The sequence below is a fragment of the Pundamilia nyererei genome, unplaced genomic scaffold, assembly GCF_000239375.1.
Source record: "Pundamilia nyererei isolate P.nyererei 1_Seehausen unplaced genomic scaffold, PunNye1.0 scaffold00005, whole genome shotgun sequence".
Lineage (NCBI taxonomy): Eukaryota > Metazoa > Chordata > Actinopteri > Cichliformes > Cichlidae > Pundamilia > Pundamilia nyererei.
In genome coordinates this window covers 7,491,579-7,518,933 of record NW_005187406.1, presented here as the reverse complement: position 1 = coordinate 7,518,933, position 27,355 = coordinate 7,491,579, and the positions used below count along the sequence as shown (strand labels likewise).

The window sequence follows — 27,355 nt, the reverse complement described above, 5'->3', positions numbered from 1 at the left end:
TTTTTTTTTTTTTTAAATTTGTCTAGTGGAGTACTTTGACTGTACTGAGTTCTTCTGCCTTGTTTTCTCATCATATTTTTCTCATTTGTCTTTACTGTTTCCCAATTTCTGGCATATCTTATCTTATTTGGATGAATATACCAACATACATACTTGTATAGTGTTTTCTCTACTCCAACTCAAAGCAATTTTTACAACAACTTTCATTCGTCCAAAAACACAAACATTCATATAAACTCATTTTCTAAGAGTCTTCTCTAACACACACACACACAAACACACACGCACACACACTCTACTCCTGAATCACAGCCACTCTCAGTTATATAAAAACAAATTATTCATTCTTTCTTAAAGAGGGAGAAAAAAATCAGGGTAACTTTTACTGCATCTTTTTTTAACAAAGCTAACACTTCCAGTTCATGATATAAGAAAAGTGACACTTGCTCCATAGAGGGAGTGCAGAAAGCTGCACTCTCTGACAGAATATTTGTTTTAGCTTTTACACTCATATAAACTTTATTTCACAGCAGTACTGAACCAAAAAATGCACCACAAAATGCCATCCTTGTAAAACTCACCCTAGGTGTTTTCAAAGCCCCAAACAGCTGGTCACAATGTATTTTCAATTGGCCATGCAGGAGCCACAGAAAATGTCACCCGTTGTCATCACACGTTTAAGTTTTGGGGATCTTGCTTAGAATTTCATGTGAGACTTACTAAGGCCCTGGTTCATATATCTGCCTGGGATATCTACCGTACACAAGGGCAGAAAATCACATCAAAATCAAAATCTGAGTTTAAATGCTACCATTCCCATACACCCATGAATATAACTGACCTGCTTGTAGCGTTGTCATAACAAATATACACTATGCAGAAAAACACTGCTTAAACCTAATTCACATTTTACTGAAGATGGTAATGGTACCAAATATGTCAGGCCAGTTTTTGAGGGAGAATGTGTGTCAAATAATAAAACTGGAGATATGGTGCAGGCACAAAACACATGGAATATTAAAATGAAATAATTTTCATAGGCACCACACAGGAAGGGGGAATCAGTTTTTGATTCTCTGCTGAATTTCTAAATTTGCTCACTTACATTACTTCAAATGGAGAGACACAAAATCAGCCAACAAACAGAAAAATCAGTATTTGATCTCCAAACAAAACAAAACTTAGTACTTGATTGAGAAAACATTGTTGCCAAGCACAGCGGCAAGAGGTTTCCTGCAGTTGTTCACTGGGTTTGCACACATCTCATGAAGTATTTTGGCCCACTCTTTACAGAAACTCTAGATTATTTAGGTTTCTTGGGTGCTGCTTGGAAACTGAGGTCTGGAGACCAGCTAAGGCCACTCATTGACCTTGATATGCTTTTTCTGCAGTCACGTCTTTGTTGCCTGAACAATATGTTTTGGGTCATTTTCATCCTGGAAGATCCTGTGTAGGATATGTGTTAAATGCTTTTGAATTTCCCCAAAATACCCTTTTTTAAAAAATTAAATAACTTCATTTAATCTCCTGTCTATGTGTTTCGAGCCCGTGTGTGTTTGTGTGCTTGTGCGCTGCGTGATGACGTAGGTGCGTGCATGTGTACCCCAGTCACAGCTCCTTTCAGCATGGCGGGAGATTGCAGATGTTACAGCAATTTGCAGTAAAGAGCCCAGAGATCCAGTGCTGTCTCCTGCCTCTTATTCATTCGCCAGACCACAACACATCAATAGGCATAACACACACAAATGGGTTACACATGCACAAGGCATATTCAGTATTTTGGCTCAGCAAAGAAGGTTCTCATCCAAGATTTTGCAGTACATTGCCCGATCCATTAAGGCAGCGGTCCCCAACCTTCTTTGCACCACCAACTGGTTTAATATCAGACAATATTTTTACGGACTGGCCTTTAAAATGTCACAGATAAATACAACAAAATAAAATGACAAGACAAGACAAAAACTGTGGTATTTTGTAAATATAATAATAAACGCAAATTCACTGTATAACTGTGCAACTTTATTAGCACCGTCCTCCTGAAATGCGCCAACAGCATTGAGAGTGACATCCTCCTCTCTGCCCCTTAATGCTCTCTGGTTGCTATGGTAACGTGTAAATATTTCTTTCAAAATAAGACACAAAACTACAAAGAGTTGGGAATCGCTGCATTAAGCCATAGTGTGTTACCAGTTGCGTTCTTGGTGACTGTGCTCCAAAGTGCCCTCAGATCATTAACAAGCTTCTCCCATGTAGTTTTGGGCTCATCCACCACCACTCCAACGATCCTCCTCACCTCATGAGGATCTGTTAATATTTAGCTGAATATATGTATATGATGTTTATATGGTACAGACACTTTCTGACAGACAACAGAGCCCTGTAGTTTGAAGCAGGATTTGAGCAAAACTTGAGGGCTAACTCTGTCGTTTAAAGCTTTCAATATTAAAATGTTGTACAGTCTTTTCCTCTTACACACAGTCACACTCTGCTGTTTGAGTTGCTTTCAGCATGTGTGTAACTTCTTTGTCTTTTCACAGCATAGTTTTTATCATTATTTCTTACATCACTCCCTTGCCAGCACACCTGCCCATTTTTCTGATTGATCAAATACCCACAATACCCCCCGTTTCATGTAAATGTACTCACAGATAGACTTGAAAACTCGTGGTTGGTCTATCCGGCTGAACAACATCTTCTTGTGCCCGCTTAGCCTGATGTCAGTGTAATATGATGTCATTGAAGAAAAATAATGGATATCTTGGGTATGTTTGGTATGTTGAACTTGCTAGTACAGGTCCCTAGAGTTAATTAATATGTGTATTCCTTCCTCCCTGCCCTGATCACAAAGGTCATCACAGAACAGATCCAGGCTGATTCCTAATTTTAAAATCAAAAGTAATACCAGGTGAAAATGAATCTGTCAGTTCAGACTAAGAACATCAATTTTTGGCAGAAGATCAGGAGAAATGACAAAAGTAAAGAAAATCTTTGGAGGAAGTTAAAGCAAGTCAAACTAAGCAATGAGTATAAGTAAGAAACTCCTGAAAATGCAAGAGCATTAATCAGCAAGTAGGAAAAAACATGCTGAAATCAGATCAAATCTTTCTGCAAGTCCTTGTGTGCCAATTAAAGAGATTTTATACAGCCTAAAGTACTTCCCCATCAGAGCTCAATTTCTTAGTCCATTATTCAACTAGTTAATCATCACAAAATTAATTTGCAACTATTTCATATCTCACTGCAAGAAAAATGGTGCTGGTTAGTTTATCAGATATGATTATCAGTTGCCAAAGAATCAGGATACATCAGCTTTGGGAAAGTAGAGGCGGGATGTTACATTTTCAAGACAAATACATTGGTCTGGTTTTTCTTGGGTGTTGCCAGCTCCTATAGTTCAAATGAAATAAAATCTTACTGCTACTGCAAATATTATTTCATTACTATGAGATTTCTGGATTTTCAGAGTATCTGGTCACGTCTCAAGACATGATAAACAGCGGAGCCCCTTTTCTGTGAGGGGATGAGCTTATGCTGTGGGTGACCTCAGGGCCCCTGTTTGGTGGTTTCATTTAAATGTTTTCAAAATGAACTAATATTTTTATTAATGGGATCATTCTATTTACATACAATAAATATAAAATATCGTAAACTTAGATCTACATTTCCTGAAATATTGTTTCTGCATGTGGAAAACCTGGTTTCCCCATTTCTTATTATGTCATATATTATATTATATAATAGTGGTCACATGGGCAGAAACGTCTAAGGATGGTACAAGACACGAGGCATATTATTTGTTAGGAAAATCCACTAAAATGCCAAAATGCTATACAAACACAACACAGCCTTTAACAACAATACCAAATGGTTGAGTTATTAATAAAAAAAAACAACAACTCACAAATAAACCACCATACAGTTGATACAGGTTTAGGTTGTATGTTATCTATACAATCAAAGCCCATTTTTTGCACCAGGTCGTAAAACTCTGGGACTGACTCACTTTCAGAGCCTTAGACTCAAGTAACCATTAAAGTATCTGAAATTTGTCACTTTATGTTTAGCTTCATTTTTCAGCACTAGAGCTGTTTTTCGCTCGGTTCTTACAAAACACAACATCTCACCAATTTTTTTTACCCTATGACATCTTCACACTGTTGCCTGACAGCAAGAAGGTCCTGGGTTTGAATGCTGAGGCATTTCTGTGTGGAGTTTGCATGTTCTCCCCGTGCCTCTGTGGGTTCTGTCCAGGTGCTCTGGCTTCCTCCCACAGTCCAAAGACACGCATTTAGTGAGTTTGGGTTCGTTGGGAATTTTAAATGGACCATAGGTGTGAAAGGTTGTCTGTGCCTCTGTGTTAGCCCTTTGACAGTTAAGAGTGCACCCTGCCTCTTACCCTATGGCAGCTGGGATAGGTTCCAGCCCTCCCATGGCCCTGAATTGGATAAGTGGATGGATGGATCCTGACATGAGGTCAGTAACCATTAGATAAATCCACTCTTTATGATCTGTATGCTAGTGGTCATTTTAAAAAAATAATTTTAATCATTTGATAGAAATTGATCCTCAAAGAAAGTTACGTCCTGACAGAGCCCTAATGATGTTTGCGGTGTCACTACCTCTGGTCCAAAGTGCTTTCTATATTTCTGGCTCCAGCTGGATAAAGATGGGATCAACTGTAGAGTCAAAGGAGCTTGCAAAGAAAAGCGTCTGGACTTCTTTAAGTTACTTGAAGACGTTTCACCTCTCATCCGAGAAGCTTCTTCAGTTCTGAGGTCAAATGGTGGAGAGTCCCAGATATAAACCCAGTGGGAGTTTCCCCCCACAGAGGGACAAAAGGACCCCCTGATGATCCTCTAATCGCCTGAGCCAAGGTGTGAAACTGGGTGTGGGTCCCAATCAGCCAGAGTTTCGGGTGAGTTCATTGTGAAACCTGGCCCCACCTTATCATGCGAATTCCTGAAATCAGATGGCCCAGGATGTGAGTGGGCGTTAAGGCATCTGGGAAGGATCTCAAAACTGGATTATAGATGGCAGAGAGTTGGTGTCGTAAACCACCGCCTCTGTTCAAAGATGGTCGCTCACAGTGGACATAGGTGGCTTCTTTCACTCCTCTTTCAAACCATCTGTCCTCTCTGTCCAAAATGTGAACATTGCCATCCTCGAAAGAGTGTCCTTTATCCTTAAGATGCAGATGGACAGCTGAGTCTTGTCCTGTGGAGGTGGCTCTTCTGTGTTGTGCCATGCACTTGTGAAGTGGCTGTTTGGTCTCTCCAATGTAGAGGTCTGGGCATTCCTCACTGCACTGTACAGCATACACCACATTGTTAAGTCTGTGTTTTGGCGTTTTGTCTTTTGGGTGAACCAGTTTTTGTCTGAGCGTGTTGCTGGGTCTGAAATGCACTGGGATGTCATGCTTGGAGAAAACTCTCCTGAGTTTTTCTGATACACCGGCTACATAGGGGATGACAATGTTGTTGCGTCTGTCTTTCTTATCCTCCCTCGCTGGTGTCTGATCTTCTTTTCTGTGCCTCTTTGCTGACTTTAAGAACGCCCATTTAGGATAGCCGCACGTTTTGAGTGCTTCCTTTACATGTGTGTGTTCCTTCTTTTTTCCTTCAGGCTTAGAGGGAACATGTTCTGCCCGGTGGTGTAGGGTCCTAGACAGGCACAACAACATTGTCATCCCCTATGTAGCCGGTGTATCAGAAAAACTCAGGAGAGTTTTCTCCAAGCATGACATTTCAGACCCAGCAACACGCTCAGACAAAAACTGGTTCACCCAAAAGACAAAACGCCAAAACACAAACTTAACAATGTGGTGTATGCTGTACAGTGCAGCGAGGAATGCCCAGACCTCTACATTGGAGAGACCAAACAGCCACTTCACAAGCGCATGGCACAACACAGAAGAGCCACCTCCACAGGACAAGACTCAGCAGTCCATCTGCATCTTAAGGATAAAGGTCACTCTTTCGAGAATGGCAATGTTCACATTTTGGACAGAGAGGACAGATGGTTTGAAAGAGGAGTGAAAGAAGCCATCTATGTCCACTGTGAGCGACCATCTTTGAACAGAGGCGGTGGTTTACGACACCAACTCTCTGCCATCTATAATCCAGTTTTGAGATCCTTCCCAGACGCCTTAACGCCCACTCACATCCTGGGCCATCTGATCTCAGGAATTCGCATGATAAGGTGGGGCCAGGTTTCACAATGAACTCACCTGAAACTCTGGCTGATTGGGACCCACACCCAGTTTCACACCTTGGCTCAGGCAATTAGAGGATCATCAGGGGTCCTTTTGTCTCTCTGTGGGGGGAAACTCCCACTAGGTTTATATCTGGGACTCTCCACCATTTGACCTCAGAACTGAAGAAGCTTCTCGGATGAGAGGTGAAACGTCTTCAAGTAACTTAAAGAAGTCCAGACGCTTTTCTTTGCAAGCTCCTTTGACTACGATGACCTGGATGACTGAGAACCTTCACAGACAGATCAACTGTAGAGGGGTTCCAGTTCAGCCCAGTTAAAACCAATGGGTGACGATCTTTGTATACAATCTATGTACTACACAAATGGATTCTTAGACACGCTGTAATTAGAGATCACTAGTGACAGTCCTTGACTTTTATTTATTAGCTTAATTTGCCGATGGTTCAATAGGACTGCGATGCGTCAAGCTGACAGTGGATTTTCAGAGCACTATCTTATGGTTCCCAATGCAACCTAATTACTAATAACTACATTTAAATACAAGGTACTTTGCAAACTTTGCCTATCTTACTAAACTGTAAAAAACAAATTAAGCATTTACCTTCTCTTCACGCGTCGTCCCGCTTCCCTCACCCACTCCTCTGTCCCTCGGCTGCATTTCCAGGATAGTGCGGAAAAGTGTCTCTGAGGTTTGTGTAAGGAAGCCAATCTCAGCATTGGGGTGAAGGCCATACAAATAAGGGGACTCAGGAGGAAGGTTGTCATCGATGTACTGGAGCAGGAAAAAGTCAGAACTTTATCAGAATCAGTCAGAAAGTATTGTTTTCTTTTAAGATTAACTAACCCTAATTTACACTTAGATTCCTTTTCATTCTTTTGTATATAACAAAATGGAAATTTGCAACTCAATTGCTTCCTGTCTAGAAAGTACCATCACTTTTTTCTCCACTCTGGTGTTTCTTTTGAAGTACTGCTGACAAAGGACAAGAATGGAGCCATATAAATGGTGAGATATTTCTGGGGGAGATTCAAACACTCTGGATCAATTGACAGACTGTTAATGACCATAACAAGGGAAAGGAAATGTGACATTTTCCATCTGCTGGTCCATAATGAATATCAATATGCTTTTAAGTCAGTACAGATGAAAGTGAAAACTCAACTGAAAAGGGGGGCTTTTGTGGGGCACTTAAATAAAAAAAAAAGTTCTTCTAATCAAGTCCTGATGAAAGTCTTGATGGAAAATATACTGGCCTTTAATACAGAAACACTTTGTAGTCAGCTGTTTTGAGATAGCCTCAGTACTTTTTGGCTAACATTTACTCACCGAGTACACCTGTATGTTGTTGAAAGTGGAGGAGAACTGCTGACTCGCTGGCTTTTTCTTTGTGCTTGGTCCACCTGTCTCCTCTCTTAAATATACAGTAGGTTTGTTTTAGATGGTAGGAGATGGCCCAACAGACCTCCAACAACACAAAGGTCTTTAAAGCCTTTGTTCTTTGGACAAATTTAAACAGCTAAAAACTCAGTTACCACCACCTAGTCAGGCTAACTGCAAAAAAAACTCTTCACTTCCTGTGGGAGTCCCCTGTGCTCCCCTGTGCTCTTGTGCTCACAAGAGCAATGACAATCCGTGGTTTACATGCAGTAAATGTGAACTGCATAAATGCTGAAGGGAAATGTCACGCTGGTTTGTGCCGTCAAAGATTGAAGATAAATTCTAAAGCAACCTGAACATACTTGGCCTTGCTTGTGAAGTCTGTAGGATTTTACCCTATCAATAGAGTTTAGTGTTAAATGACAAGTAACAGACAGGAAACACGGTGAGGTCAAGTGAGGGGAAGCAGTAACGTGATAATGCTTGGAGCTGTCACAGTCTGGTTTCATCATGTCCATGTCAACATTATTAACGGTGATCACACAGGGAATGGGCAAATGTACAATATGTTGCAGGTTTATTCGAAGAGTCTTAAATGTGTAACTAAGATAGCACTGCAGTGACCCAGTAAAAGAATTCCTGGGTTTAATCTGAGTCATATAAAGAATTTGACTGAAGAATATTAACATCATTACAGTTTTCCAAAGCTTACCATTTTCTCTGTATGCGGATTAACACTATAATGTCATCAAATTGTTAAACTTCTGATTTTTCAGAACAAGGTTGGATTGTTTGGATTCGTGGAGTTAAACCTAGCGTTTGGATTGTAACTCCAAAAATAAAATAAAAGAACGGAATGTACAATATCTGTTATTTATGTTGCTTGTTAAGTTGTGTTTGTGTTATTCCACAGCATGGCCTGGGATACTTTGTAAAATAATACGTTTACATTATAAACCTTAAGAGCAGCCCACAAAGGAGGCTATTAGAAGTGACCGGAGGCTATAGAAGATCAACGATATTCAGTGAGTTCAAGCGACAACAATCAAAATAACTGCTTTTTCAATATTTCCTATAACACAAAGCCAAGCGCAAAATTAAAAAAGCAACAACACACAGATCTGTGGCCATGATCACTCTTAGTTTTGTGGTTGTTATGATGGTGATTTTACATCAAACTTTAAACCTCAAATGTGTTTCTGAAGTTGAAAATATACAAAACTGTTTGGTCTGCATACAGTCTTGGATATCAGATCATTTTCAGCTTGGTCCTCCAGATCTTTGGAAACTGTTGCAAACACAGGAGTGTCTTTTATTATTGGATTTGCAGGACAGAGGTTTGGTTCCTGTTTTAATCATAAGAGAAACATCAGTAAACTCTGATTTATTGCATCAAAATCTGAGATTGAGATTGTTATTCATGATTTTATTTCATCTTGCCTTGATTGCTGTAACTCAATTTTAACTTGTCACAATAAAACCTCCCTGGATGTCTGTGCAGGTTCTCAGTCACCCAGGTCCTGGTAATCTAAAGAGCCACACCCTTTTTCACATGTCAGCTCATGTGATGAGGGTCAACGACTCTCTTAACAGACAACTCCTGCTAGGGCCAAAATATCTGGGACTCTACACCATTAACAGATGAAGCCTCTCAGATAAGAGGTGAAATTTATTCAAGAAACTTGACAAGTCCAGTTGGTTTTTATTTCCAAGGTCCTTAGATTACCTCCCATGTCACACCTCCACTGATGTCACTGCACTGGCTCCCCATCAAATTCAAAATTCAATTTAAAGTTGTGGTTTTCACCTGCATGGCCTCTGCATGGTGAATCACCAATGAACTCTGACAGCCATATGTCACCAGCACGACTCTATGGCCTTCTGATCAGAGGCTCGTTATCCAAACTAAAAAGCAAAGGTGACAGAACCTTTGCAGGTGTAGCTTCCACACTGTGGAACTCTCTGGCCTCCAGTCTATGATCTGTGAGTTCACTGGGCCTGTTTGAAAATAGATTGAAAAATTATCTTTTTAAACTGGCATATTTAATGTAGCATTTTTACTTTATTTTAACTTTTTAAAATGTGTTTATTTCAGCTTCATTTTCTATCTGATGTGCTGATTTAACCTTTTTGGTCTTATGTCTGCATTTTGTTGGTTTTATTTGATGTGAGGCAGCTTGTGATTTGTCTCATGAAAGATGTTATGTGTTATGTTATCTGTTATAGTTCAGCCTATGAACAACTGCTTTATGGCCCATTTACAGTTTACGGTTTGTGTTTCTATCCTTCCTATCACCATTTAGATAATTCAAGACCTTGTACAACCCAAGAAATAACATAACTACCATGTGATTTATACATAATATTACTGTGTTACTGAAAAATGGAAGGTGATTACACGTATCACGCCCAAGAATGCTCGTGGGCAGGTTTATTCAGTGTAGGTGTATTCAGTTCAATTTAATGCATTCACATAGCATCTCAAGGTTACCTTAAGATGCTTTTTATTCTAAACATACATATTGTAAACATACTACAATAATAGAGAAAAAAACAACAACAATTGGTTGACCCACTATGAGCAAGCAATTGTCGACAATGGGAAGGAAAAACTCCCTTTTAGGAAGAAACCTCTGGAAGAACCAGGTTCAGGGAGGGGCAGCCATCTGTCGTGAGTGGGTGTCCCTCCCTGAGCCTCCCTGAGTGGGTCCCCAAAAGACAATGTGTATACAAACAAACTGTAATTCAATAAAGCTACCATTTCTCATTTCTTTGAATTTTACTCCTAAACTCCGTTTCTCTACTGTTTTGTTGCAGCTCGTGAACTGAGTGACAAAAAATAATATTTCTATTCTATTCTAGTATAAAAGTGCATTCTAATGAACAAACCTTAGTATTAGTGCTTCTGTCATCCCTTTGGTGTGCTATTGTCCCCACCACTTTCTTGTTTTTGCTTTTTTTTTAAATGTGACCTTCAGGACTTTACTCACCTTTATTGTAATTATTTGTTCTAAAGTTAAAAAGTCAAACAGTTGCTATAAATGGTTTCCAGTATTATTGTGTTTCCAGTAGTCAGTGACCACCAGACTGTGCAGTCACCTCGAATTATTGGATTCAAATCCAATTTTCCCATGGCTTTAAAGAACCAAATAAACTGGCTCAGCATTAGTTGAATGCAGATTACCCAGTGGATCTTGGATCATTTAAGCAACACATGAACAGCCTATCCTCTACTGAAGCCACAGAGGTTTGAGAAATAAGTGCTGGGAACGGACCAATGGTCAAATTAAGTCTACCATCATCAAAGGCATGCTTGAAGGACATCCATTCATATTGTGTTCTTTTACAGGAGCTGCAATTACTGACAAAAACCCTACAAAATGCTATTTTCCCAAAGTCTAGCAGCACACAGCTGTAGCTGCTGTCACCGACTGTTTTCTTATTTTACTATTTTGTTGTTTGGAAACCTGCTTTATACTGTAAGCTCAATGGCCAAACTGGTTTTATTTATTCTGACTTGCATACATTTTATGTTTGATGAATTTTCCTTCTTGGTTTGCTCACATTTAACTTTGCCAGTTAGACTTACTGGCAAACAGTTTCCACCCACAGAGCAGCTCCACCTCAGAGAAATATTTATGTAACTCAAACAACAATCTGTTATGTCCCAGGGACCCATATGGGAAGCATTTTATTGTTATTGATTTAGCATTGGATTGTACTACTCCACACTGTACATGGGGAATAATGATGGTGAAAACCTTTTAATTACAGTAATTCAGTTATGGCCACATTAATCCACCATTAATTTACTGGAGGCCACATAGACGCCCCTTGGGGACACATTGAAGAATACAATCTTAATATTTTTCTTGCACTGTAAGTGGGAGATACTATGCTTTTACATGGCTGATTCCACTAGGAGCTTCTGCTTTTAATTTTCTGTCGTGTCCTTTTTGTGGCTACATTATCTTTATTTAATGTTTCATGGCCTAAATGAGTCCAGTCTTATCTGCCTCACCTGGTGGTAGCTGTTGTAGTCCATGTTTCCAGGCAAGGGGAAACCAGGTGCTAGGTACAGCTCCCCCTCCATCATCTCGGGCTTAACAAACTCCTCCAGGTATGTGCGACACAGACGCCGGTCCCAGTCGTCTGTGATGTGACCACCATACATGATCTCACCGAATAGGTAGCGCAAATCATCGTACGGCACCTGGGGATTACAGAGCACGGGGATGTTGTTTTGCTGGAAAGTGGCCTTTGGTGTTTAGCTGAGGTCACCCGTGTTCGGATTTCCAATTAAGATAACAAACAGCAGGCTTTGTAAAGAAACATGTGTACCTTTGGATTTGCCTCCAGATAGTTGTAGAGGACGTTGACAGAAATGGTGAGGTCTCCGGTGTTAAAGGGGTATGATCTGTTCCAACCTTGAGGACCAAATTTCCTCCTCTCTGCCACCACCGCATGGAAGTAGCAAAGGGCAAACAAAATACTCTTAAACTCATTCTCCCTTGCGCACATTTCCAGCGTATCCTGAAACGCAAAAGAACAAAAAGCGGCATGTTCAAAGGGCATCTCGAACTGTTCGCACTGGAGTTATATCTGCATGTTACAGGTAAAAAGTTGTGGCAGGTAGCCCTGTGATCTGCAATATTTTGTCAGATCCCAGCAGTGCTTCATGGTAAAAGACAGACAATGAGAAGACTAGATGGCAATAAAACCAACGATGAGATTCCCTTTTTTAATTGTCACAACTTGTCAAGCGCTTTCAGCCTTCAACTATCTCATGGGCTCATTATTCAAGACAGGCAAATAAAAAAGTGGACATAAATGGCACTGTAATCTCAGGGGGGAGAGATAGTTAAATAAGCTTGCCAATAACGCCTATGGAAATAGGAAGGCTAAATTCTCTTTATTCTAACATGTGTCACCGAGTGCTACGGTGAAGGCCTTTTCACTTCCGCTACTGCAGTGCCCAAGGGAGCTGACTCTGACGATGCACGTGTAGATTGCACAAGCAGAGCGCAGGCTGACTACCACACTCACAAACACACACACATGCACACACCCTTCTGGAGATTTAGTTAGTATTCTGTATGGTACTCCTCTGCTCAACACAGCTGAAAGAGATGCATAGCCCCTCTATTCATGACCCGTGGACTGGAGAAAATCGGCATGCTGTCCGATCGCAGAGAGACAAAGACGCATAAACACATGTCGAAGTCCTCGCACATGCAAGGGAACACAAACTTTGATATTTATGATTTTACAACAGTTTCAAGATTAACATCTGGGTATGCAAGAGTCTGAAAAAGCTGTGTAGTCTGATACTGTTAAAATGATTTCATCATTTAAATGATTAGCTTAGACAAACAGTAAATTCACAACAGCTTAGTTGTACCACCGTGCTGATATTACTACTCTAGCAGAGGCTGTTTAAAAGCTGTGATGCTGTATGCATTTGCCAGCGAATAGACCAAAAGAAAAGAAATGTCACTTCTCTGCCTTTTGCCGTGTAGATGGGCCATTACTGAGAGTTAGCCAAATATTGATTAACTTTCACTGAGTACACATGATTGGAATATTCTCTCATCCTCCCCTCAGTGGACCTCCCTGTAACTCTGCATGAGGCAGGGCTCACAAGCATGATGCTCTTATCAGACAGATACACATCGGCAAACTAAGGATCATGGAAATGGACCGGGAGGAAACTGAGCACTCAGGTAATGGTGCAAAGGAAGATGCATTAGCAGCAAAGCACAGAGGTAATGGTAAAGCTTAGATAGAGACTAAGAACTGATAAGGTAAAGTAAAGCTAGGAGAGGCCACTGTAGCACCCTGATCCATTCTAACTATGGGGCTGGAGAATAGTCTGGGAAAGTGATATTGTCTGGATGCGTTCCAATAACTCACACAAACATCAGCAAATGGACTTTGCTGAGGTCTGTCCTCAAGTAATCCCTCTTTCTCACAGCAGAATGTAACCAAACTTTTAGCGTTAGCATGTGCAATGATCACATCTGTCCTCTTCAGGTCAGAAGCAATTCCAGGGTGAGTGAAAGGTGAAGCTGCCATCTGCTCGCTGCAAGACTTCTGCAAATTGGCAACTTGATGAGAAATCGGCAACTGACATGTTTTGTTTCAACTGCCACTCACAGCTAAAAGGAAAATGAGCATTCAGAGGTAGGTAGCATGTAAAATCCTAGAGAATCAAGAGAATCCTCTACAGAATAGCCTATTAAGATCCTGTGGAACGGGCACTTGAACTGCTACAAAAAATAGCTTTCTTTTCCTTAGTTGTAACCTCATGCTCCACTAGCGGGTGTAACTAAAAAGTTAATTAATAAAATGGTCACAGATCTCTCAGCTTTCTTTGCCAAGTTTCAATCAAATCACATTTTCTTTCTCTCTACTGGTTTACGACTCAGATTTAAGCCAGAAATACTCACATTAAAAACACAGTATTACGATGCAGCCCTTTAAATCATTCCAGACACAGCACAAAGGAATCTTTCTTCATTCATTTCATTCTTATCATGTATGCTTATTTAGCTGAAGTAAAGTTAAACAGGTCTACATTTGGGGTGGCTGTATCTCAGGAGGTAGAGCAGGTCATCTACTGATTGTAAGGTTAGCGGTTTGATCCCTAGCTCCTTCAGTCTGCATGCCAAGTATCTTTGGGCAAGATACTAACCCCAAGCTGCTCTCCGATGCATCCATCAGAGTATGAATGTTAGCTAGGAAGCACTAAAAGCTTAGAAGAAAGTGATTGGGTGAATGTGGTATGTTGTATAAAGTGCTATATAAGAATCAGTCCAATTTTAATTGGCACATCCAGCTGCCCTACACCAACATTAGTCTTATCTAGCCTTCCTATAGCTACTACCTTTGCTTCTCTGCTGTAAATGTGGATTTTTTTAGGGTAACTATGCTTAAAACCACAGTCTGCTGCTTCTGAAATAAAAGTTCATAGAAAAAGAAGCTAAAGAAGATTTCACATAATTACACACAATGTAACCATATAAAAACCTTTTGTGCTAAGTTGCTTTCCAGTGGTGAAGCGTAGGTAGGTAATAAAGGTAGAGCAGGTATTAAACCTGTAAGTGTGTTACCTGGTTGAAGTTGTCGAGGGCCTTGTGCAGGTTTGCGTGCATGCCAGTAGGTGGTTCATTGGTGATCTTGATGGAGGTCTCCAGGATACCCTGGGGGATGATGTGGCCCTCGCGGGTTGATGAGGGCTCCGCACTAATAAACACTCTGAAATTTTCATTGCTTCCATCTCCGTACTGCTCCAGAAGTTTCTCAAGGGTGCCCAGCCAACGAGCCACGAGGTGGATGTTCTACAAGGGCAAAGCCTGCTGTTAATCTGGCTAATTTTTATGCAAATCAGTTTTGCTTTTTTAAGTGTAGAAAACGCAGTCTACACGGAGGTGAAGACTACAAAAGTCTGGGCTTTAATGGAGTGCACACAATACTTTAATACTCTGCTTGATGCTAATGCATCAAATATTGCCTATTTATGTATATTTGTTGTAATAACAACTAGCAAAAGGACCAATTAATATGTTTCATATTCCTCTCGCTTCACCGTGACTTTGATGTGGCACCAAATTAAATGGTACATAGCACATGAAACCCATTTCTAGGTTGCTGACATTGAACGACCATTCTCTGGCTTTACTTTACCATGACGTTTCTGCAATATCATCGCTCGGTGCGGTGCGGGCAGCAGGGCTGACTTGTACTATCACACAAGCATGGATGAGCTCAATTTTCCATCTCAACTGTCCTGACACTTACAGGATATCCCGTGAATGATAAGGAGTCAGCCAAACCCCCCAGATCTCACCACGCAGCACTGCCCATTCCCTAAATCTAATTACAGCACTAATAACTCCAGTCATTAATTCATAAGCCTCTTTACTTTCTCATTTCCCTTTGCACTCCACATTTAATCTTCCTTACGATGGCTGAAGTTTCCAAACGATGGGACACAGAAGGGAGCGGAACGTCGATTTTAGGGGGAGTCATTGAAAAATACAGGAGAAGAAACTTTTACATTCTGTGAGCAAGAGTGTCCAGAATGAGCTGGGAGCTGAGAAGGGGATAAGCTAGTTTTCTTCTCAGTGCCTTAGAGAATAATGAATGGTATACAAATTAAAAGTCTAAATTCAAGCACTTTTTCATCAAGCCAGAGTACAACCTTTCCTCTTGGCATGTAAATAGTTTGGCAATAAAGAGAGCCAACAGAAGAAGTGAGAGACTGCCTCAGAACTTGTCACTGTAATGAAACCATTCATCCTCTGGCTGCAAGGGGAAAGGAAGGGGGCGAAGAGACCGACAGACAAACAAACAAGACAGAGGGGCAGACGCGTTTTTATGGCTTTTTAATTAACTTTCAGGTGCGACATTTTTTGTTCCCTCAACGTCTTCTCGATAAGGGCCTCCCAGCCCTGGCGATGACTACGCTGATACTACATCAGAGAGTCACCTATTTACATAATAATATAAAAGTTGAATCCAAAACCCATTAGAAGACACCACTGGCAAGGTCTTTGATGCATTGCTACCAAACACAACCTGAGGGAAGGCACAATGGCACGTCCAACTGCACACGCTGGCTCACAGACAAGCAAACAGAAACACGAGCAGGTGCCCACACATAATCTTTCTATTTTACACGTAAAAAAAACCCTGTTGGTCAAGGAGCTGCAGCACTGCCGGGCTCCACACTGAGGAGGCGGCCCTGCGGTATCACAGCAGACTCTGAGTGACACTGGAACATCGTGAACAGGATGGAGGGACAAGCAGGACTGTCGACACACTGCAGGCACTGACAGCATGACACGCCCTTGAGACTAAATTTAAAAATAAAGGCATACATCCACCAATGCCAAAAGATACATATTTATTTAGTGTAGGGTTTGGAGGTCTTTAAAGGTTCATAAATGGTCTATTTTTATGCCACTGCTATTATACACTGTAGAGTAATTTGTAGAGGTCATGTGATATGTCCACAACTTGCAGAATGAGAATTCCTGCAAATGTACTTATTTCACCTGACACAAATGTTATTATGCTGCCTTTTTCCTGCAGGACAATTAAAGCTGCATGTTAAACCTTATAAGAATTTGTCATCGTACAGGATCTGTATACCCATAACTACTGAAAAAAATGATCAATTTCTAGACATGGATTTCTATCTATGAAATCTTTGAAGGTGCAATATTCACCGGAAAAAACCCTTCTGCAGCCAGCAGCTCCTTCCAGTTTGCCACTGTATTGTAAAGACTACAAAATGTCACTTTAGATGTGTCACCCTTAGCTTAAAAAAACATGCATGCATCATATTCTAAATGTAGCTGTAATTGTTTTTTATTTATTGCCATCTTTGTAAGACTTCATGACTGTAATATGAGAAATTTGTCATTGTGGGATTTATGAATCATTTCTTTCAGAAGTGAGGGGAGGACATCGTGATGAAATCGTTTCATCCAACTGTCTGCCCTCCAGAGACGTTTTTCTGTCACTAGCTCAAAATGGGTGGTTATAAGATTAACAGTGGCATTCGAAACAGACCAGCAAGTTCTGGCCACTCGATTTTGGCCTCCTGGCCAATGTGAGATCTTCAACTCCAATCTGCAAACACATACTCCCACCAAATGCATTGGACTGCTTTGAAGTTTCTGCTATTTTGTCTCTTGTGCCCATCTGAAAAGAAGAAGCTGCTCTCCAATATAATTACCCAGCAGCAAAAGGGAATCTGCCATTAACATGATCCTGGACTGATGGAGCCAGGCTTAATAAAGGTGGAGTGGTGAATAGGTAGGAGGAGAACTGAGACAAGAAGGTCAAAGAGGGGGAATGAAGAGATAGCAGGTTAGCAGGAAAAGTGGGAGGATTGATAGGATGTTAGATGTGGTGGAGAAAATGATAAAACCAAAGTATCAAAGTTACTTCACAGAATGAGAGAGTGGGCAGAGGAATAGAAAAGAGAAGATGGAGAAGATACGGATGGTTTAAGCAGGAGATAGATGGGAATATGTTACCTCCCCTCCCTTCCCCTCCCCTCTTTTTTCTTTCCCTCCCTGGCCAGTACCATAGGGGTGGCACTTGGTAGGCAGACAAACAGACAGATAAAGCGAGTAGGAGGTTTGTTGCCAGGGGGACAAGGCCTTTTTAAGCGTATCGATCGGGATTCTTATGCAAAGGTAATTAAACAACTGCTTGTCTGTGCTATCCTGGGTCTGGAGAGGAGAGTGATGCTGTCGCAACCTTCTCTCTCTTTTTTTTGAAATCCAACAAGCTGTGTGAATTAAAAGAAATGGGTGTCCCACAGTGCCTGGTCTGTGGTTCATATCTGTCGATACTTCACATTAGAATTCCACCAAGGTTTCCACTTAAAATGCAAAAGCCAGCCTTGCCCTCCAGATAAGAGGAGAACAGACACCGTGGCTGTAGATATTGTACTGTATAATGCCGTGGCCCTTTCAGTTAGGAAATTTCCTTCGAAAATTAAATTCGCTTTTCCACAGAGACGAACCTTGGAGGAAAGCAAACATCCCACTGAGTATGCAATGAAAAACAAAGTGATAATGTGCCTCATTCAGAACACGTACAGATAAAGGAAATGCCACATAAAATCACCCCTTGAATAGAAAATCCTTGACATAAATGAACCCTGTATTCAATTTCCAAAGAGTGTTTGTTTCAGTTTTCTGAGTGCCTGCAGCATTGTATATATTACATTTGATAACAGACATATTTTTTTGTAATTTGGCACGTTTTATGTGATGTGGATGGGTTTACCACATGGGACAACTCAGTGAAAGACAAAATGTTCTAACAATTATAATGAATTGTCATTTTATACCTTTTGTGTTAGTGTTCAAACACCACAAACTATAATTGGATCTACTTGATATGATTAAATGGTAAATGGCCTGCATTTGTAGAGCGCTTTTCTAGTCCATAGGACCCCAAAGCGCTTTACACTACATTCAGTCATTCACCCATTCACACACACATTCACACACTGGCGATAGCAAGCTACATTGTAGCCACAGCCACCCTGGGCGCACTGACAGAGGCGAGGCTGCCGGACACAGGCGCCACCGGGCCCTCTGACCACCACCAGTGATTGTTGCAATAATCTTCAAAAAACATATTGGTTGGAGTGTGAACTCACTGAATTTGTGTTGATACTCATATTTACAAATAACATCACAGTCCCTATTTCAAAAGTATATTTGCTGTACCTGTAATATGACCCAATGGCCGTTTTTAGCTGCCAAGTTGAGGGCTTGTTCAGCGATAACTTCCTGACCTTGACCCAGAGAGACATTATGGAGGTTTTTGTTGTCAAATGTGTAGCCCAGCTTCCTCCCTGAAAGAAAAAAAAGTAATTGTTTCAATAAAACTTTGGTTGCAGAAACAGTTGCAAAGACTAAAATGATAAATGCAGTCTATTGAACTGGACTGCTATTTGCTAGTCTATTAAACTCCATTTAGCATCCATCTGCATCTTTACTACCTCTCTGCACTACAGAGAGGTAGCTCTGAAATGTGCTTAGCCTAGATTAGCAAAATAATGGTACAGACCAAGCTCTGATTAACTGTTAAAGAAATAAGCCAAGAAAGTAATAAACAAACTGTGTTATTTATATGTTTAATATCTTATTAGTCTCCTCTTAAAAGTAATGCTAGATGTCTCTTTTAGTTCCAATCGATGCTAATTGAGGCTAAATGTTGCAAAACTAAAAGCGATCAGTTTGAAAACCAAAATTTCACACAGAACCTCGCACAGAAAACAGAAACACAGTGAAAAACAGTGGGTGAAGTCCATTTTTAAATGTACAGTCTATGACTGAGCGTCACAAATGGTTCTTAGGTGGGAGTCACAAATCACTAAGTGTGATAAACAGTATTATAATCAGTATTAAGAGTAGTGATCTAGTTGCTCACTTATTCAAATGTAATCTAACTGCATAGCTTAGAAAAATATGAACAAGCTACATAGTTATTGGATATGAATCTGTGTAATGAACTGAATAAAATGACTCAATTCCACAATATCTCCTCCTCTGGCTAAAGCACTATCCATGCCTTGGACGCAGGCTAAACTAACTAATATGCACTTTAAATCCTAATCATTAGATGAGTCAGCTTTAGTTCCCCACTTTAAGCCTTCTGGTTAAAATTTCACACAAACACTGGAGTGATTTGTGCTCAGTTTGTTAGAAATCAAACTTGTGAAATGTTTGCTTCGGAGCCATTAGTGCGCTTCAGACCAAACAAAAATCACATAATCTGTCTAATGAAAATCTCACCAAAGCCTAATATCTAAGAAACCCCACAGACACAAATATAATGGGGGAAAAACATGTTCTGCTGCTTTTCATCAGCACAGGAGCAGCTGGTTACCTTTAACTTTGATGTGATTGGCTATGGTCAGGATGAGGGTGTTGCTAATCAATAATCAGAGCCCTTAGAGGCAATTTCAGCAGGAGTGCTATTTGGTATGGTATTAGGAGAGGATGGAGGATTTTACAGGGGGTTTCTGAGCCTATAGTAGCTCCATGGTTGATTTAACCACCTGGCGATGCCTATAAAAATGAAGCATCTAAAAATAGTCACAAATAATGCAGTGTGTTGGGCATAAACCAACACTTCAACACGCTGAAATGGGTATGTGTGATAAATTAATCCGAGGATAAAAGGACGACAAAGGAGAAACTGAAACCCAAGTAAGGCAAAACAAACAAAACAACAAAAACCCTAACAAATCATTCATTACTTGAATGCAAAAATGCCGATGCATATGCTTGGGTAGAAGAGAAATAATGAGGAAATCTGTTCCAGTTAATTGAAACAATTCCTGCAATCTGAATATTTCATACAGCTGATTTCAAATACCCAAAAACTGAATTAATTCCTAGGTCAGAACAAAAGCTTCAACTTTTTCCATATTTCTAGTAAAAATCATCTCGCCACCCATTATTCATAAAGGAATGTAAAGTAACTCTAAAACCAATGACATTTACTTTCTGTTGCCCCTAATACACCAGTGGTGTCATCTCACATATTTCTGACCTTTAGTATAATCCTTTCAGTCTATCCAGAGCTGGTTGTGCATCGGCAGTGATGGCTGATATTACAGCAGATACACATTACAAATGTGTTGTTCTGACTGATAATCCTATGCAACAGAACTAAAATGAAATCATGCATGCAGGTAGACAAGGCATTTCCTCTTAATAACTAACCCAAAACCCTACACAGCTAAAAGAAACGATAGACTGGCAATGTGTTCGCTCTTATAAAAGTCCTGAACACACTTTTAAGCAGGATTTAAAAGCTTTTTTAAAGATAAAACAAGCAGAAGCCTTACCATGTTTTTCCACATCCTTCAAAGGGTCAACTCCGGGAGAGAGGATGAAGAACATGGGCGTAGCTGGACCTGACTCTTCAAAGGAGACGGCAAAGTCCAGTGATCTGCCAATCACATACTTGCTTCCCAGTTTCTCCTCTACAAAGTCTCTGTAAAGGAGAGTGTGACTCAGTTCTCCTTAAGACTTTATTATCTTTGACAACAAGCTGAAGAACTTGAAGAACCGGAATTGTCTGTATTACAGTGCATTAGACAGACAGCTGCTTCAAAACTATAAACTCTAGTCACGACTCAGCTGTCAGTAGCTCTTTTCACCCTCTCCGGATTAAATGCTTTGGTCTTTCAAACATTATGCTTTTCTTGCTTCAGTTTCAACCAAATCACAGTCTTAAATAAGTCAAGAATTCACTTTTTAACAAAATATATTTTGTACATATGTTGTATTTTGTCCTATAACCTTAGTTCCGCCTCCACTTAAGGTTTCTGAAAATACAAACATACATGTGCAGAACCGATAGTGAAGAAATGAAAACACAGAAAGCAGCAAAATGTGAATTCTGTGTATTTGTTCTGCAGTGTGCCAATAAGTTGTCCAGCTGTTGCGCATTGACCACAACTCCAAGAATTTCCTGGAAGATGTGGAGACCTTTGCAGTTCTAAACTCCACCATTTGCTCTACTTTTAGCTCTCTTTTGGTCTCCACCTTGGAAAGCCAACATGATGTCATCCATCTCATATTTTTTAAAACCCGACATTGTGAGTGCAGGGTAGAACTAACTATGAAACTGTGTGACACAGCATGCTGAATAATTAAGCTACATCTAGAAGCTACATCCATATTTTGTAATCAGTCTGGGTTTTAACCATCTAAAGCTGCAGCACATTAAAAACAAATTCATGAACTCTGAGATGTTAAATTGCAATGTGGTGCTGGTTATTATACTGCCAGTCTTAACAAATTACCAAGAGTGATAAACTGCATTATAATGTATTATGAGTAGTGATCTAGCTGTTCACTTATTCATTTCAAAATTAATGTAATCGCATTGCTTATAAAAAATATGAACAAGCTACATAGTTATTGGCTACAGGTATGAATCTGCGTAATGAACTGAGCAAAATGACTCAGTTCCTCCTCTCGCTAAAGAACTATGGACACAGATTAAACCAAGCACAATCTTCATAAGACTCGTAATATGCACTTTAAATCACAATCATTAGATGAGTCAGCTTTAATTCCCCACTTTCAGCCTTCTGGTTAAAATTTCACTCACATACTGGAGTGATTTGTGCCCAGTTTATTAGAAATCGAACTTGTGAAATGTTTGTTTCGGAGCCATTAGTGCGCTTCAGACCAAACAAAAAACCACATAATCTGTTTAATTAATATCTCCAAAGCCTAATATCTAAGATACCTCACAGACACAGGCATCTTAATAGAACTAAAATACTACATCTCACACCTAATGTATGTTAATTCAGAGTGTAACTGGGGTCTGGATTTGGTACAAGTGGACACAGACGTTCTCTTTTAATACTTAGGTTTGATGATTGTCCCTGAAAATCTGTGTGACTCAGTCAACTGTCATCTCAGGATAGAAGCCAAAGGTTCTGTTGTTCAACTTTTTTACCTTTTCAGTAACCAGAACAGGTCAAGTAGGAGCTTTCACAGATCACAGAGCAAAGGGAAATGATACCACCTCTTACCTGACAGCGTACGTCATGCGGTCAGGCCTCAGGGCTCTCATAATGCACAGTCTCTGGAGTGAGCTTTTGCTCTTCCATTCCTGTGGGAATTTCTCTTTTTCCGGACACTCGGACTCTACAAACTTCTTCCAGCGTTTGGCTGAGCCTTCAATGTCTCTGTCCAGGTTTCTGAACTCCTCCATGGAGCAAAGAGCCTGGAGGTTTTGGAAAAGAAATAGGATTTGTGGAGTGAAACATAGTGCATGTTGTTAAAAGAGCTGCTGCACTGCGATCAGTGATACACATTAAAGTTCTTGACCAGAGATATTTTTCACAATGCACAGGTAAAAAAACAAAAGAGAGTCTGTTTGCAAAATATGGAGAGTCATAAAAAACAGAATGCTTATCTTTCCTCATGTCCTTGTAAATAATATTTATTCAAACAGAAATGCTGAGTAAACACAAAGCTTTCATAACGGGACAGGGGGTAGGGGAGCACTAAATATGCATCTCTTGCAGAACCAGTGAGGGCTTCATTGTGATGCCCCAGATGACAGACACCTCATCTCATCTGCAGAGAACAGCAGTGTCACGCAGTGCAGCCTCAAGCAGCTCTGCTGTCTCCCGCACTGTGCAAACTATGAGCGGGATGCTGAAATCTTCTCTCAGCAGAGACACAGAATACAAGGTGTCAAGGCAAAAACATCCCGTGTCACTCTATGAAACCAACCCCTCGACACAAGCCATGAGGGGAAGACTTAGAGCAGAGTGAGAAGGAGCGGCTCGGCACACATTACCTTCACTGTGACTCAGTTTAATTACTACAGGTGGTTGGCGACCGATTAGCCCCAGTGTAATGAGAAACACTGGGTCCCGAAGGATTCCAGCTCTGCTAATATCATCAACTGGGGCAAGCAATCAGAGGACGTTATCCTCCTTTAAATCTTTCCAACTGATAATGTTTCCAACTACGATAAGAAAAATCAAGTGACAGAATTTGATTAGCAGGGACTTAAACATCCACAGCAGGTTGAGAGCAGTTACAGAAAGGCCATCTCTTAATCCTCAGAGGGGTTTTAGGTTAAGTTAATATTGAAGGCGATATAGAGTGAAATATTCATGAGCACGAGGGGCTAAAAGACATGCTGCAGTTAGGGTTTACTTTGCTGTTAAACTCATCTGACAAGATAAGAAACCTCTGCTGTCCACAGCACTGCGTTCTCTGAGATACAAACAGAGAGACTGAGTTTTTCTTCTAGCACCCTTCAGTGTTAGAATCTAGCAGGGTCACAGAGCACAGTGGGACCCTGGAGACTGCATGCTGTCAGACTGGAGTTTTGGGTGATACTGAGATATACACTCCAATTATGTGCATTCACTTTAGTGCTTACTTGTTGGGAAAATCCACTGTACATACTGCGCACTGTGTGGAGCCGATAAAGGAACCGGAAGATATTAGCCTTGAATCTCGCAGATGACAAGGTGGAGGACAACAAAATTTAGAAAGAAATAGAGGTGAATTATTTTTTATTATCTTTTAGAGATTTCAACATATAGGATGGGATTCGAAAAATAGGGCTGATCTACAAGTTATTGCATCTTTATGAAGTTCAAGACGGAGCTCTAGCTTTCTGAAAGAACAGCTTATTTTGATGAATTCATCAAATTCACACTTCACAGTGTAGCTTTGTACCATTACAGCCAAGAAGGTCTAAGGAACTTGGAAAGAAAAGCATCTGGGCTTCTTTAAGTTGCTTGAAGACGTTTCACCTCTCATCCGAGAAGCTTCTTCAGTTCTAAGGTCGAATGGTGGAGAGTCCCAGACTTTCCCCCCAAAAGGGACATGGACCTCCCTAATGATCCTCTACCTAATCACGTGAGCCAAGGAGTGAAAAAAATATTTATTTTAAGAGAAATAAATAATATATTTATTTAAAAACCCTATCATGTGATTTCCAGAGATCAAAAGGCCTATTGTGACCTACTCCCATTTTCACACCTTGGCTCATGTGATTAGGTAAAGGATCATTAGGGGGTCCATGTCCCTCTCGGGGGGACATTCCTATAGGGCTTAAATCTGGGAGTCTCCACCATTTGACCTTAGAACTGAAGAAGCTTCTCGGATGAGAGGTAAAAAGTCTTCAAGCAACTGAAAGAAGTCCAGACACTTTTCTTTCCAAGCTCCTTAGACTACGATGACCTGGATGACGGAGACCCTTCACAGACCTACAGTCAAGAAGGTTTCTACTGTTGAAAGTTTGAATATTATCTGGAATTTCACAGGGAGCCAGTGAAGTTCCTGAAGAACAGGGGTGATGTGCTGGTAGGAGGGGGTTCTGGTGATAATGTGAGCAGCAAAGTTCTGAACCAGTTGAAGCTTATGGAGGGATTTTTGGGGGAGACCATGCAGAAGAGAATTGCAGTAGTCAATACGAGAGGTAACAAGACTGTGGACAAGAATGGACGTAGACTGGGTGGAAAGAGAAGGAAGCAATCTGTTAATGTTACGTAGATGGAAGTAGGCAGAACGGGTGACATTACTGATGTGAGATTTATAGGAAAGTGAACTGTCTAGGATGACACCAAGGCTCTTAACCTGAGGAGAAGGGAAAACTGTGGAGTTATCGATGGTGAGTTAGAAATGGTTCACCTTCAAAAGGTTGGATTTGGCGCCAATAAGGAGGATCTCAGTTTTAAAATTAGAGGTAAACCAGGATTTTAACTCGGATAGACATTCTGAAAGGGAAGAAGGTGGGAGGGAGGAATCGGGTTTGCAAGAGAGATATAACTGGGTGTCATCAGCAAAACAGTGAAACTGAAGATCAACTTTGCAGAAAATGGTACCTAGAGGGAGGATGTATATTATGAAGAGGGCCTAAAACTGAGCCTTGAGGTACACCAGATGTGATGGGGAATAGACGAGAGCGGAATGATCTTAGTTGAATAAACTGGGAACGGTCAAGGAGATATGATTGAAACCGGGCGAGGGGTGTGTCAGAGATGCGAGAGAGGAAAGTCTGCTTAGAAGTACAGAGTGAGAAATGGTGTCGAAGGCTGAACTCAGATCTAAAAGGACGAGAATGGTGAGAAGACCAGAGTCAGCTCCGATTAGAAGATCGTTAGTGACTTTAAGTAAAGCAGTTTCTGTACTGTGACATGAGCGAAAACCAGATTGAAATCTCTCGTAGATATTATTATTAACCAGGTGTAAATGCAGTTGAGCTGCAACCACTTTTTCGAGTAGTAAAAATCATACTGGAAAATGAAAACATATTAGGGTGATTACAGACTATGAATGAAATTTTGTAATTTCAGTAACGTAGTGGAAAAAGCAAAGAAAACAAAATATAGATGGAAAAATATGGTCAGATGTTGTCACACCGGCATTTAAGGAGTCCAAGAAAGGACTGAGTATAGGCTGCACAACTAAGGGTGCAATCCATCAGCGCGTATTCCAGGAATCCTCCAGGCTTTTCAACAAGTAGAGACCGAAAGGTTCGGAAAATCAAAATTGCTTTTAAATATCTTTGGGCCACCAAAAGTTACAGGAGTCCCCTACAAACACAGAATGATAATGATTACTAGTAAAAACACAAACTTGTTTTCATCAAGGACCTACAATTTTACAAGAGTTTCATTTAATGCAAAGTCAGCACGTTTCTTAGCCACAGACTGAAAAAAAAAGACAAAAAACAAAACCATGAAGATAGCTACGGAAAAAAGGTTAAAGTCTGGGACTGGGCTTAATTATTTCTGAGAAACAGAACAAAAGTGTTCGTAAGTGAAAAAAAATTACCTTTGATGCGAGTCTGAATAAGAACACACTGATAAATCAAATATGTATCCATATATAACTATATTTCTCTCTGTGTGTTAATGTTATAATGGTATATACTGGGGGAAATAATTATTTGATCCCAGACGGGTCTGTATATGTGCCTTAAGCCAGGGGACCTTGAGGCCACTGCAAAATTTCAATAATTTACAGTGTGTGTTACCAATAGTGTTCTTAGCGACTGTGGTCCCAACTGCCTTCAGATCATTAACAAGCTCCTCCCATGTTTGGGGCTGATCCACCACCTTTCTTGTGATCATCCACACTCCATGGAAGATTGATGCATATTATATATTGTATTTCTTTCATTTTTGAATAATTGCACCAACAGCCTCTCACAAAGCTTCTTGCTGATGCTCTAGTACCCTATTCCAGCCTTGTGCAGATCTACAGTCTTGTCCTTGATGTCCTTTGACAGCTCTTTGGTCTTGACCATGATGGTGGAGAGGTTGGAATGGAAGAAAATGATTCTGTGGACAGGTGTGCTTTATACACATAAGAAGCTCAGATCAGGAGTATCTGTGATTGATTGTAATCTGTGAACCACATGGGCGCATAGGCAATCTGTGGGAACCAGACTTCTGGATGGGTCATAGAGTAGTCAGTTTCTAATTTTTGTGTAATGTGTTTTTTCCTGATTTATGGTGGAGATCGTTCTGTCTTCATTTAAACAAAACTACCATAAAAATTAGAGATTGTTGATTTTCTTGTAAGTGAGCAAATGTACAAATTCAGCATTAGATCAAATAATTATTTCCCCAACTATACATGTTACACACAACATGTTTTTATTTTTAAAAAATGGTTGAAAATGAGGGACAGAGGTGGAGGAAATCTTTGACACAGGAAGTTT

At 40.4% G+C, this 27,355-nt stretch overlaps 1 protein-coding gene across 1 annotated transcript in view; it reads right to left on the bottom strand.

Moving 5' to 3' along the window:
* Positions 1–27,355, bottom strand: part of dnah9 (dynein, axonemal, heavy chain 9) — a 164,659-nt gene that overhangs the window by 14,870 nt on the left and 122,434 nt on the right. The window contains exons 68-74 of the mRNA XM_013913056.1: positions 22,689–22,882; positions 20,982–21,130; positions 18,850–18,977; positions 14,704–14,931; positions 11,933–12,124; positions 11,613–11,804; positions 6,815–6,985 (exon numbers count right to left, since the gene is read on the bottom strand). Of these exons, the coding sequence (XP_013768510.1) occupies positions 6,815–6,985; positions 11,613–11,804; positions 11,933–12,124; positions 14,704–14,931; positions 18,850–18,977; positions 20,982–21,130; positions 22,689–22,882 (1,254 nt within the window). The remainder of the gene's footprint in view (positions 1–6,814; positions 6,986–11,612; positions 11,805–11,932; positions 12,125–14,703; positions 14,932–18,849; positions 18,978–20,981; positions 21,131–22,688; positions 22,883–27,355) is intronic.